Genomic DNA, 13,969 nt, shown 5'->3' with positions numbered 1-13,969 from the left:
TATGATTGAATTGTCTTAATGCACTCCAGAGCAAGTAAAAGATTCCCAGTAAAACATTCTGTTTAGCTGTGTGTGTGTGTGTGTGTGTGTGTGTGTGTGTGTGCACGCAGGCGTCTAAAGGCTCATCCCTCACTTTTAATATGTGCTCTGATCAGTGCAGCTCGAGAACACATTACATAAACACAGGCAGATTTGATGCTGCAGCAGTCGGTCATTCGATCTGCTGCTTAGTTACTGTTGGGGAAACTAAAATTCACAAACGTCCCTGTTAATCACTATAGGTGGATGCAAGATTTATATATGTTTTTACTGGAATGAGCCTTTTTATGAGTCTCTATTTTAATCCTTCATTAATACATTCAATTATTTATGTGTTATCTGCTCACAAGGGGGTGGGATGTTACTGCAGGAGGTATTAGGATGTTGCACACTGTTGTTGGCAGTAAATGTTGGGATTTCAGTTATGTGAATGTAGAAATTGTATTAGCTATGTGCACTGCGCTTCTAACCGGGACATGAAAAATGGACTTGGAGATGATCTGACTCACAAATACACACACACACACAGCTCACAGCTCACTTGCACCTCTTGCTGATTTCACAAACTCACTGTCAGCTGAAAATATGCCCCCGTCAGCAGAGCCCCTATAGCAGCAGAATAGCTTATTGGTGTCTCTTTGTCGCTGTATTCCTCTCCCTGTGAACACCTAATGAATACGTATTGAATAACTCATACGTTCATTATCGTTTGAGCTCACACTCTCCTCTCTTTCACTGGATGAAGACCTACAAGCTGGTGTGGACGGATGGTTGAGAACTCAGGGAACGTTTCAATTTCAATGTTGTGTCACACATGTAATTTTATTCATCCTTAGGAGACCCCTTCTTTACAAATTAGTCCAAAAGTACAGTTAATTCACAATCGCCTCATTTGTCTTCGTGCGTGACTTACGTTAAATACTCTTGGCGCCCTCGCCTGGTTGAGAGGTGCAATTACAACATTTACAAAAGCTACTCCCTTGGTCTCAGGTTGGTACATAAGTAAAAGGCAGCAGCATTTCAAGGGAATTTGGGGGAAAAAGACCTGGGGGGGCACTACTCCTCCATGATACCAAACCACACTATGCACACACACAGATAATAGTAATGTCATTAGGGAATTTCGGATCCTGCTGTCGTCTACTGTACATCTGGCAGAAGCTAAAACTGCTTCAGAGCATCAACAGTTCACATTCTGCTACCCCTAAAATAGTATTTTATGACAAAAGCCACTTGAAAAATATATATATACGGTTGACTATAAAGCTGCACATGCTCTATACTTATACAAAAATCTTAAATGAAACCATTTAAGGAATTTGTATTTAAGAAAAGCTCTATGTGGAGATAATGTTCGTATAAATGTATTTATTCTTTGTGAAGTTTCCCCACGTATCATACAACCAGCATGTCAACTGGAGGAGGTTTCAAAGGAATCTGGCCGCGCGTGAACCTCTTAGCCTTGAACTCATTCAGTTCCTCTGGAGTCAGACTGCCCTCAGGTGAAAACAGACTGTCCGGCGCAGCGCCAGCAGGCCGGGCCCCTGCTGCAGGTGGAGCAGTGGCTGTCCCAAACCCTCCACTCATTTGTCCAAAAGCGCTGCCGCTTCCTGCTGCAGCGGACGATTCTGTCCCAAAACCGCTTCCCAATCCTCCTCCAGTATTTGCTGTGGAGGAGAAGCTGAACCCAGAGGCGGAGCCAAATCCTGAAGCGGCTGCCGGTTTGTCGGTGGTCGGAGCCGCGAAAGAGAATGTGGAAGCTGACGGAGCAGAAGTGGCGCCAAATCCTGAGGTCGGTTGTGTCGGAGCTGCTATGGCACTACCGAATCCCGCTGAGGATGATGGTGCAGCCGAGGAAGATAAACCACCACCTGCGGCAGCAAAGCTTAAACTGGCGGCCTGCACCGGAGCCCCAAAGCCTACGTCATCAGAGATTTCAAAAAAGAAAGTTCAGACAAGACAATGGTAAGCTAGTTTTATGACTTGTATTCTATAAATACAAATCATAAATGCATTTATGGGCTGGGCTTCATACAATTATGAAAATATTTTCCTAAACGTTAAACAACTTTTAAATAATTAAAATTGAGCAATGCTTAATCTTCACCTTTGCTTCCAAAGTCAGATGTTGAGGATCCAAATCCAGTCGCTGTCGATGAACCAAAGCCACTTGAAGGTGCCTGAGCTATTGGGTTGTTTAACTCTGCAAGCTGCAGGGAAAGTAAATATACATCATATCAAAACGTTATCAAATGTTCTGTGAGTGTACGTACATGTGTGTGTGTGTGTGTGTGTGTGTACATGTGTGTGTGTGTACGTGTGTGTGTGTGTACGTGTGTGTGTGTGTGTGTACGTGTGTCTCACCAAAGCAGTGCGGGTGGCTGGATTCATAACCTTCAGTTCCTGGACTCTGCTTCTCCACTGGTTGAGCAACTGATTGACACCATTCAGCTAAACACATACAACGTGCGTTTGTTAGACTTAACACATTTTGAAATATCTGCTATTTATTATCCAACGTTTGTACAAACACCAGATTATTAAAGGTTGTGTGACAAAAATAATGAAACACAAGCCTCTTGCTATCAATACAGACCTGGCCGAAGAAATGACCGAGCTGTGTGAAAACTAACCGAGCCAGACAGGTTTTCTATATTTTGTGTCCCGACCCGACCTCGATGTTTTACAGGCCCGTACAGTGTAATAAATAAAGTAGAAAGCCGAACCTGACCTGATCCTGAATAACACTGTGTCAGCTGTGATTTTTGTGGACTGTTACACCCCTTAAATTCACATTAGATATTGAAGCACTGTCTTGACTTTCTTAGTGGCCTGCGGACAAATATCAGGAATGGCATTAATGAGTGACACTTCACTTACGTAGCTCTGCAGATCCCCCGAGGCTCTTGTGGCGTTATACTCCAACCTGAGCTCTTCTGGAGAGAGATCGGTGAAACCTGAAGAAAATACAAAATCAAATCTCTCGTTGATTGATATGATAAACACGTCATGCACAACTGGAGTTGTGGTAACAAATGACATCAGAAATCATGTGATGAACTTATATTCGGTACCGACCAGATAAAGGTGCCTTGGAGCTGGAATAACACGAGAGGCACCACTGATGCGAATTCTCCCAGATCTCCATGTCCATCTGAATGACCTCCCTGGGTGATCATGACACAGGCATCACATTAAATTAACTTCTAACGACAGACGAACATTCAGTCAAACACAAGTAGACTTACAGTTTTTTGTCATCATCTTCATCACCAGCGTTTCCTCCTCCTCCTCCCCTGTTAAAGGTGGTAGGACTATCAAGCGCAGAGAATCTGTTTTGAGAGAAGCTGAATTCTGCACTCTTCACATTATCTCTTCTCCCTCCACCTCCTTGGCCCCAGTCATTCCCCCCTCCTCCTCCTCCTCCGTCTCTGCCCCAGTCATTTCCTCCTCCTCCTCCTCCTCTGCCCCAGTCATTCCCCCTCTCCTCCTCCTCCTCCTCCTCCTCTGCCCCAGTCATTCCCCCTCCTCCTCCTCCTCCTCCTCTGCCCCAGTCATTCCCCCGCCTCTTCCTCCTCCTCCTCCTCCTCCTTTGCCCCAGTCCGCTCCTCCACGTCCTCCTCGGCCCCAGTCGTCGCCTCCTCCTTGAGACGAGAAGGATGAAGGCTGGATGTAGCTTCCTTTTTGCTGGTCAGGATTCACCCAAACTCTGTTCCCAAACCCTGAAATGCATGAATACCAAAGTGAAACAATGTTAATGAAGTGGTAAACGACTGCAGTTATTCTTTTCCTCCACATTGTAACTGCACGACCTCTATCTCCCCACTGGTAGCATGGCTGTCCTCCTCTGTTTCTCTGTTTTAACAGCCACAACAGTGCTTTTGAGTATGTGATCGGTGTGTTCTCATCAGAATTGAGGATTAAGGATAGAGAATGTCACTTGTCAATGTCACTAGAATTGGCTCTTGTAAGGTCAAGCGAGGATTTGCCCCCCAAATCTGTGACATTCTTTGCCTACCTCTCCTATCATGTATTTTACGTTGTGTCTTGTTGAGTGGCTCCAAACGAAAGTAAACAAAGCAGCGCCATGTTGAATGGATGAGGAACAGAAAGGGTTTCCACGGAGCAGATCTGCTATAGAAACACTTCACTGGGAGAACACGTCATTTAAACTAATGTTATCGTTAGTTTTACCTCCACCTCCTCCTCTGGGCTGTTGCTGACCAGAGGAGCGGCTGTAGTTGTTGTTGTTGTATCCTCCTCCTCCTCCTCCACCACCACCACCACCTCCTCCTCCTCTACCTCCTCCACCTCCTCCCTTCGGGTGTTCATTCCAACAGTTATCGCCGTAACGACAGCGACCCTGGATGAAAAAGTTGCAAATCGTCATTTCCCCTAAGTGTTGATTCTGTTAAACTCGGTGGATTCTTCCCCTCTGAGACCGGAGGCCCCTCTCCCGCTCCGCCACAGTGTTATTGTGCGACTCGATGCACGGGAAGCAGAAGGAGGAGGCACACCGCGTATCGAGGCGTGTGTTGATGACGTATGTGGTGACGTTCAAAGCCTCGCGAGCCGGCCGTACCACGTGACTGATTCAGGAAATGGTTCGGGGGGTTTGGCGTGCGATTCGAGATATAAGGGGCAGCGAAACGCAATGGACCCCCGTATTGTATTGGCATCACAAACATCACTCATCCATTTATTCAATTCAAAGCTTCACACACCAAAGCCATCGTGTCATTATAATCACTCTGCCTGTTTTACATGTATTGTCCACTCGATGGCACAGTAGAGCAAATGAAGCAACATGAAGCTTCGGCCCATGAGTGAACCAATTGGATGGAAAGCTCCAATGCTTCATGAAGCTTCATCCCTCGGCACACGCGAGGGTCGCAGCAAATTCACGTCACGGCTGGGCAGCAACAACAGCGACCTCGCGCGGCAGTTAGAATTAATATCCACACACGCACGCACGCACACACACGTGCTTGTAAATACACTAAAACAAAAAATACAACAAAATTCAGTGGTAGTTATTGCTTTGCGTTTGTAAAGTGCTGATGCAGTAAGTGCTGAGGAAACTGGAAGTCTTAGTTTGAATGGCCCGAGTCAGGGTGCGTGAGTCCTGTAGTATTAACATAACCACAATCCACATCTTACTAACCTTAACCTAACCTAATCTAACCTTAATTTTGCGATCACAGTTAGGAAAAATTCTAACAAATGTATCCCCTGTGAGTTGGAGTTTGGAAAGATTTGTTAAATTTCAGTTTTTGTTGGAAATGTTGCTAAAACTTTGTCAACTGGTAATCCAGAGACTGACACTTGTTAAAAGATGATAAAAAACGTTCAATTGTTTCAATGTTTTATATATTTTATTTTCCATTTACATACGACAAAGTGATAAACTTTGATAGTTATGCCACAGACAAAAGCTTGAGTGCAAAGAATACAAGAAAATATACTAATATCAAAATGTATTGATATGGGATAAAATAAAGCTTTTTTTCCCCCAAACAACAATAAATAACAATTTCAAATGACAAAAGAAAGTGGTCTGCAGATTCATAAAATAATTGTCTCTGTGCAAATACATGACATGTTCTTCCTTTAAGCATAATAGCTTACAGCTTCTTAACCTTCAATGGCAGTATTTAAAGGAATATTAATTATATAAAATTTCTTTTAAATGCAATTAGCTCAGTAACAATGATTGATGATGACAATAAGCAGTTGCGGCGATATTATGCAGCCTCATCAAAAAAAACAAAACCTTTCATGACACCGTCCAAATGTGGGGCGTCAATTTCGTGTACCGTTGGCAAGCATCAAATGTCAGACTTTGTAGTTAATAGAAAAAAATATTGAAATCTATGACATGTAACGCTTGACTAAAGAAATCAGAACCGCTTTAAGCTTAATCACTGAGAATTTCATTTTCAGTTGATCCAATAGCTGCAAAGATCACTGGGTTTTCTCAACCTATTGATGAATAAGACACATTTACATTGTGAACAAAAGATTGACAAATAAAAACAATTAAACTGGATTCATACAGAATAATAAGTCTTATTTATCTCAAGAGCCTGATCAAGTAGAAAACATGTTTATATTATATGTGTGTATATAAAACAATGTAAACGCTTACTTTAAGTAATACAAATATATATTTTCTGTATGCTACTCGAACAAATATTCGGCAATATTAATAAAAACAGCATCAGCAATGATATAAAGATGGTACGCAATAAACTATAGTGAGGTTAGGGTCAATAAACTTTACAAAGAAAGAAAGAAATGGGCAGAATATAGTCCAAGAAAAAGAAAAACATGGCACTACTTCTGCCCATTGAACAGCAGGGACAATCCATGTATGCTGAGGCAGAGGAGCAGAGGGAGGACTCCCGCTTTGTCTTCTCTCTCCGTCCACAGGCTGTCAGTGTTTCTCTTCAGCGTCACGTTGGTGGAGCTGAGCAGCTGCTCGGCCAGGTGGAAAGCTTGGTTGTCCTGCAGCGGGACGGGAAGACACTGGATGGAGAGAGGCCCGCTGCTCTCCCTCACACTGCGCATCTGGTGAAATAAAGATAAACAGCTCTTTGATGCAAAGGCACGATTTTAAAAGTGCTAGTTAAAAGTTTTCTCTGGTGTTTTTGGGCAGAGCAGAGAAGAAGAAGAAGAAGACACACTAGATGGCGGTAATGCACCTTGACATTGGTTGCCACCCGCCAATAAACCAAACAAAGAAGAAGAAGAAGCCGCCTACTACTACCACTACTACTACTACTACTACCACTACTACTATTACTGCAGGGCATGCTGGACATTACAGTCAGCAGAGCCTGCAGGTTAGCAACGTTTTTCGCTAACTTTTTGATAATTATTTTTAACAGTGAAGGTACAAAATAGAATACAATATGCCATTAAATAAACTGAAATATAAAAAAGTAGAGATGTGTACATTAAAGACACCTTACACTACAAACAGATTATTATGGGTGGAACAGTAGAAAATTTGAAGCTATAGCAAGCAGCTATTTAACTTAGCATAAAGACTGGAAAAAGGTGAAAACAGCTAGTCTGGCTGGAGCTGCGGCCTCCAAGAAATCTCAGGATTTTTTTTTGTTTTTGTTTGAAGTAAAGAAATGAGATACAATAAGATGATTTGCTTGTTTGTCTGCTTTAGATGTGCTACTGCAGGTGGATTTCATTATTTTCCGACTAGGCTAGCTGTTTTCACCTGTTTCCAGTCTTTATGCTAAACTATGCTAACTAGCTGTGGCTATTATGAGTAGAATCATAGTAAATGTAGCTTTACATTTACTATTTAGGGTAGAATAATGCAAAAAGTGAAGCTAAAGCCAGCAGCTAGTTAGCTGCTGGCAAACTGGAAAGCCGCTCGGCTCGTCTCCAAGAAATCCCAGGAAAGGTTATTTTGTTTAAATTAAACAAATGAGATACAGTATGTTGATTTATAAGCTTTTGAGGTACTGCTACAGTAGGAAGAATTTTTTTTTTTCAAATGGAGACAGGTTATCTGTTTATTCTTTTATCCTAAGCTAAGCTAACTGGCTGCATATTTACTGCACAGACATAAGAGGGATATCAACCTTCCCCCCAAACAAATATCCATGTTCCCAAAAGTAAAAAAGCATAATTGTCAAAATACTAAATGTAACCTTAAAAATAAATGTAAAAAACTAATCGGTCAGGAGGTTCTTATTTAAATGTTTAAAGATGTGCAATAAAAAAAAAACAAGTTAACGAACCAGTTTGTCCAAGGCCCAGAGAAAATCTGCACGACTCTCACTCAGGAGTCTCAGCGTTTCATCCGACAACTCTGCAAGAACAATCCACAGGATTACATTAAAGTGCGGAAAATGTTTTTTTATTACCTTTAGTTGCTCCTTTAATGGCGACATTTTTTTTACATCCCTCAAGGTTGGGAGTTACCGCTCACCTTCCATAGCACTGACCAACAGGTGAGCTGCATGCAGGTGAGCAGCATCGGCAGGATGGCTGCACTCTGAGTGGTTGTCTGAGTTGGGCTGCTCCATTTTGCCAGACAATGATTTTCCCTGACTCTCCAGCAGCTCCTCTTGCTCGGCCGTATCGAGCGTTTCACCACTGCACAACTCCTCCAGCTAACAGACAGAGGAGAAGGACGATAGAGAAAACAGATAATGTTCAGACAGAGGAACTGTAGTATATAAGAGGAAGTACTCTAGCCTCAGTGTCTAGGAAGTAATAAACTGTGGTTTTAGTAATATTTCACATTCACTTTTAGGTAATGCCACTGCCTCACTCACCACACACTGCAGATATGACAGAGCAGCTCTGTCCTTCATTGTCTCTTGGAGCTTCTTGCACAAGGCATGTCGAGTTAACTGGGGGAGCTCCGCCAGTGGAGACAGGTCCACCTCCTGTGATCCTGTAAGACACCAGGAAACACTTCATCAGATCACTAGCTGAAGCTACACAGACACAATATTCAGTGGTTACGAGCCTCATTCATCTTCCTTTGGTATGATGGAGGCACTACACTGGATGGTTCAGAGGACAACCTCCCTGACAACCATTTGAAATCCTCTATCTTTTTTTCAATCCTCTAATTGTTATACATTATAGAGCACTTTAGGTTTTTACACTTAACACCAACATATACTATATCTATCCTTATAAACCATGTCTATTACTTTCATCTTATTTCATTCAGACCATGATCACATGGTATGGAGCACAAACAGGACATACAATAACAAAACAATGGCACACAAAATGGCTGAACAAATGCTACTTAGACAAAGGAAGGACATTCTGCAAACAAGCACCCAGTGTACAAATAACTTTAGGCTTGACTGCTTGTTGTAAAATAATTAATTTAAACATAGATGGGCTGATTCGATAAAACTTTGGCAAATACTTTTCTCTCTAACTCATAAGGTCTACATTCTTACATTCAAACAAAATGTGATGTTTATCTCCCAGGTTGTCATTAAAAAGAGTCCAAATAAGTGAAATAACCGTCACTTCAGGATACTGACTGGAGATTTTGAAGTGAATGGACACGAACCGTTTTTCCATGCACACGAGGCAGGTACAGGACAGGCACTGCCATCCACCTTATCAGTGAAGGGATCATAGGATGGGCAGGACATAACGGGTGAGTCTCCCTCAAAGCCTCCGATTGTGCCAGGTTGCAGGCATATATCTGAAAATACACACACGACATAGATAAACACAGGGAGGAGGAAACATTAGGTGTGGTAAATGACACACACACATACACACACACTTACCGTAGTGTCCATTTTTCTTAATCTGTAGTTCCAGGATGCTGTACGCAATTACTGTGTCAGAGGGGATCTTCAAAAGAACATTGCTGTTCTTCTCAACGTGGCTGCTGTCCTGCACACACTTATTCACAAAAACACATACAAAGCTTTGATTTATAGATTTGGATACTGTTTGCAATATTCATGGATTGAAGCTCTACTAATTGCACATCTTAAAATTGACTTTTACCAGGTAGTAATTCATGGATCTTGAGATTTAAGGGAACTGTTTGGACTTAGCGGAAGTATGAGCTCTACTGAGTGCCATTCTTGCTGCTTATGTAACTAGAATGGCACTTGGTGAAGTGAGACTGACTAACATCCCTTGATCCATCCCCACCAACATGTAATGGGTTCTTGCCTGACCCATACCTTCCACATGTTTCGTGGTAATCCCTTGAATTGTTTTTGTGTATTCTTGCTCACAAACAAACCAACAGGGGTGAAAACATAACCTCCTTGGCAGAGGTATGAAGTCAACCCCATCCACACCCACCTTAACAAAGCTCCCCAACATGCCCACCAGACCGAACACCGCCTGGAAGATGTACTTCTCGTTTTTCGACTGGGTGATGGAGCAGGATTCGGTGGTGAGGATCCGCTCCTTCACTATGGCGAGAACCTCGGCCTGCTTCTTCAGCTGCTGCATCAGCACGTGCTGCATGTCCACCAGCCTGGAGGAAAGGGGAACACGTCTTAATCTACAACAGCTACGTGCATGTAGAAAGATTCACACGAAAAAGGCGTATTTGAAAGAGATATTCAATCTTATGAATTGGTGCAGTAGATGAAAGCGCTAACTACAATGTCTGTAGTTGAGGTATGAGGAGTCAAATGTCTGATGTCGCACTACATTTTCACACTGTCTATCTTAAAAGTATTAAAGTCGTGAAAGCACCTGTTGCTGGAGTCATGTAACAGTTTCTTCACATCCAGTTCCTGTTTCTTCAGCTTGCCAAAACATGATTGGAGCTTGCAGGTGCCCTGCCCCTCTACTGTCCCACAGACAGAGCCCACCTTGGTTTCCAGCTTCCCACAGATATTGTCTCCAACCGTCCCCTCGTAGGTCACCAACTCTGTCTCAAACACCTCTGATGACACAGAAATGATTCACCCTTAAAGAAAAATTCAAGACAACAAAACGATATATTGTATCCATACAAATGAACATTTCTTTAAAAACACAAACAGCCTCGCACTCACACCTACATACCAGGACTGAGCTCCCTGTCGCCCAGCAGCAAGTCGCTGAGGGTGAAATTTGTCGGCTGGTACTTGGGCCTTTGCCAGAACCAGATGCGGTTGCTCTTGACAACGAGCGCCATGGGAACCAGTTTGCATGAGTTGTTCACTCGAGACACGTGGATGAGGCTTCCGTTTTGGTCAATGTGACGGACAAAGTTGGCAGTGGCCTTGGAAAACATGGCTAAGGCAAACGTGAAACCGCAGACCGCTGGAAGGGAAGAGACACAAATTAATCCCCTGGAAGGCACCAAGAGCAAAGAGAGGAGCTCTGATGGAGTTTTTCCAAAGCACTTAACCACTAGAGGCAGTTTCCCGTTAGTATTCACCCTGTTTCCCCCTCTCGAGAAATTTGATAAGTCCCAAACCCCTGTGTGGGTGTGTGTGTGAGCACCATGTAACCCAAAACCTCTCTGTGTGCTGCAACCAACAGTAGGCAGTGACTCACGAGGCCTTGAGGAAGTCCCCTGCATGTTGTTAACATATTAGAGTGACCTCAAATAGACACACACACACGCACGCACACACACACCTCAGCGTTCTAACTCCCGCGGTTCAGCTTTCATAGCATAAATATTTAAAGTACTCTGGCGTAAAAGAGGATTTGTGCTGTGAGGGAAGAGAGGGACAATGAAGGGAAGAAAGCTCCATTGGTTTGAGGAACATTGGAGTTCATGAAAGAATTCAACATTGGCAGAGAGACAGAGAAATAATCCAGTCAGAGGAAATGCAAAACAGGGGAGAATTCAGGCGAATGAGATCAAGAACGCCAACACTTTTTCATTCTGATCAACGTCTGCCAACTCGCCCTGACTTGACACGGTTTCACTGTATTGAGTCATTTGGTCTGAATGATGAATGGGTTGTCGTATGTCAGCGGGAACCTTTCTCTCACCTCAAATACATTGTTTCTAAATACGTCATGTTGGTTTTGTTTAGTGTGATCCGGACCAAGGAAACAAGGAAGAAGAAAAATACAAAATTATAGGAATTAGTATTTAACATGTGAGTACACAAAGCAACATACATGTGATTAAGGGTGGCATTCATAAGCATTTCACTAAGTCTGGGGTAAGTGAGAGCAAATGTAGAGTAATAATAGTTTATGCTTATGTAATAATGGTTTCTATACCTCCAATGCATTATCATCATATAGGAAATACTATAGTAATAGTAATAGTATTAGCTATGTATTCCAATGACGGATACCAAAGTTGCTTTAAGTTCATGTCAACACACACACACACACACACGCACACACGCACACAAAACACGTGTGCCAGAGCACGCACTTCCCGGCAGCCTAAGCTTCCAACGTGGACTGCAGAGCGCGAGCCACCCTCGGCGCGTGCTTGCACGGTGAGATCAACCGCGCGCGAGCCTTAAGGGTGTATGAGAGTTATTATGCCTTTGATTTAAATACCTAAAGAGGAGACAACTTATTTTTGACCGCAAATTCAAAACAAACGCACCACGGTCTATTATACCATCTATTATACTCGGCCACACTCGATTAGGAAACATTTCTTTTCCTCTCCTCTAGTTTTCTGTCGCAACAAACGCAGATAAAATGGCTCAGTTGCTGCCTTATTTAAAAAAGTGTCGCTTACCTCAATTAAGCTGAAAGACCGCTCTGCAATGACTGTGATGCGTTCAGGGGACTTCGTCCGTCCAGCTGTCAGCGATGGAGTGGCACCTTGGCTTACCATGCGTAAAAGTTGTTCCACCGCGGACAGGAATCGAGCTCTGGGTCTTATCGTGCCACCTCAGTCTCAGAGCGATGAGGACTGTGGAGGATTCGGGGAAAGTGGTGGGATTGTGCTCTTATGCATGTGTTCCTCCTCCCACTCTCACTGGAATCTTAATTATAAACTGATGTTAGTGCGTGTGCGCGCGTGTTTCAGGACATGAGCTGACTTGTCTTCTTGATTATCTTTCCCCCCAAATAATTAAAACTTTAAATATCTGCAGGTGATTCCCTGTTGGTTGAGTCACAGTGGTGGTTTATGACACATGTTGCCACAAACCACATCCTGTCTAATGTAGAGCAGCACCGTCGCAGTTCAGTGATGTGTGAAATCCTTCATCATAAAAATCACGTAACTTCACCCTTTTGACCAAAAACTGATATTTTAAAAACATATCTGGGCATCACACATATCAAAGCCCAAAACTCCCATGACACATTTAAATTCACTAGATCCAGATTTTATTTGGATCTGCACCAAATTGCACACACTCTATAAATATCACCATGAAGAACCATGAATTATCTTACAATGCTAAAGAAAGTCAGAAGAGTAATTTTTGCATTAACCTTAAAAAACCCGAATAGAGACGAAATAACCTCCTTATTGGAGGTAATGACACAATTTTCTGTGACTGTAGCTGGTGCCTATAGTTCATATATGTGGGGTCAGATTTGAAGTAAAATACTGAGGAACAGGTTTGGGAGAATGTATACATTTGTGACCTATGCTTATCAGTGGTGATAAGTAACATTTTAAGGGCTGTCAGGGAGTTGTCACTCAGATATGTAGATGACGACCCTCTGTTACCCAGAGGTATGGATGCACCACGATGCTCTAACACCATGAAGTCTAATCTAACCCTCCTGTTTTCCAGTTAGAAGTGAAGACCTCTGAAGAACACAAGCAAGTCCAGTTGACTGTGTGCAATTACCCAACTCCTGAGGATACCATGACCTGGATGACTGAGAGTCTACCATGTGGATAAGTGTCCCTCTGTTGGCCGTCAGGTAAGAGGTATTCACAAGTTTTCCTTAAGCAGAAGTAATGATTTCGCAATACATGAGCAAAACGGTGCAAAATAAAAGCCTTCATTACATAGAATGACCCCAGTCAGAGAGCTTTTGCCCCTGTCTATTTATTTGTTTGTTTGGCAGCAAGATTACACAAAAACTGAGTAAATGTAATAATACATTTTTATTGTATAAGCTGTTAAGGATCACTGTTTTGTATATAAATCCTTATCTGCTAAGTAGGAAGTGGAATAAACAGTAAAACAATACCTGACGAATTATAGTGAAGCAGTATAAAGTAGCAGCAGTGGCAGATTTAGGATATTTCTAAATCAGGGGCCATAAAAGGGCCACAATTTACACAGAGGGGCCAATTATATGACCAACATCCGTGCAAAATTCCTGATTCAGTAAGGTGCATATTTAAGTCATTCCTTGTTGTTAGCGCTATCGCTTTGAGCAAAGCCATACATCAGTGAATATATATTTTTGAAATGGTTCCTTGTCCAAGAACATTGTGTTCAAGAAAACTTAAATAATAGAAAATATAATAATATAAATTCTAAATACATTGTATTATTTTTTGTTAGTATTT

The 13,969-nt window shown here is 42.5% G+C and overlaps 2 protein-coding genes across 2 annotated transcripts; both read right to left on the bottom strand.

Annotated features, from left to right (window-relative positions):
- Window positions 1–828: 828 nt before the first annotated feature.
- On the bottom strand, window positions 829–4,574 carry nup42 (nucleoporin 42). Its single transcript, XM_047344331.1, has 8 exons — window positions 4,234–4,574; window positions 3,636–3,761; window positions 3,288–3,501; window positions 3,118–3,206; window positions 2,920–2,996; window positions 2,404–2,490; window positions 2,147–2,249; window positions 829–1,958 (listed from the first exon to the last, which is right to left on the bottom strand). The coding sequence occupies exons 1-8, from the start codon at window positions 4,427–4,429 to the stop codon at window positions 1,435–1,437; spliced, it is 1,416 nt and encodes a 471-aa protein (XP_047200287.1). The 5' UTR covers window positions 4,430–4,574; the 3' UTR covers window positions 829–1,434.
- Window positions 4,575–5,395: 821 nt separating this feature from the next.
- LOC118125209 (gasdermin-E) lies at window positions 5,396–12,508 on the bottom strand. Its single transcript, XM_035183609.2, has 10 exons — window positions 12,224–12,508; window positions 10,585–10,824; window positions 10,270–10,462; window positions 9,868–10,045; window positions 9,336–9,453; window positions 9,110–9,247; window positions 8,346–8,467; window positions 7,997–8,180; window positions 7,806–7,876; window positions 5,396–6,609 (listed from the first exon to the last, which is right to left on the bottom strand). Exons 2-10 carry the CDS (start codon window positions 10,793–10,795, stop codon window positions 6,376–6,378), a joined length of 1,449 nt encoding a protein of 482 aa, XP_035039500.1. The 5' UTR covers window positions 10,796–10,824; window positions 12,224–12,508; the 3' UTR covers window positions 5,396–6,375.
- Between the last annotated feature and the right edge of the window lie 1,461 nt (window positions 12,509–13,969).

The sequence above is a fragment of the Hippoglossus stenolepis genome, chromosome 17, assembly GCF_022539355.2.
Source record: "Hippoglossus stenolepis isolate QCI-W04-F060 chromosome 17, HSTE1.2, whole genome shotgun sequence".
Lineage (NCBI taxonomy): Eukaryota > Metazoa > Chordata > Actinopteri > Pleuronectiformes > Pleuronectidae > Hippoglossus > Hippoglossus stenolepis.
This window is presented reverse-complemented; position numbering and strand designations above follow the sequence as displayed.

Bases quoted from the DNA above. Each gene is read 5' to 3' on its own strand.
- nup42 (XM_047344331.1), bottom strand. From the start codon at position 4,429: ATGACGATTTGCAACTTTTTCATCCAGGGTCGCTGTCGTTACGGCGAT. The intron at 3,502-3,635 runs GCAAAGGAGGAG...ACTGGGGCAGAG, and splicing joins ACGTGGAGGAGCGGACTGGG to GAGGAGGAGGAGGAGGAAAT. The intron at 1,959-2,146 runs GTGAAGATTAAG...CTGATGACGTAG, and splicing joins ATCTGACTTTGGAAGCAAAG to GCTTTGGGGCTCCGGTGCAG.
- LOC118125209 (XM_035183609.2), bottom strand. From the start codon at position 10,795: ATGTTTTCCAAGGCCACTGCCAACTTTGTCCGTCACATTGACCAAAAC. The intron at 8,181-8,345 runs GTGAGTGAGGCA...TCTGTCTGTTAG, and splicing joins TGTCATATCTGCAGTGTGTG to CTGGAGGAGTTGTGCAGTGG. The intron at 7,877-7,996 runs GTGAGCGGTAAC...TTGTTCTTGCAG, and splicing joins GTTGGTCAGTGCTATGGAAG to AGTTGTCGGATGAAACGCTG.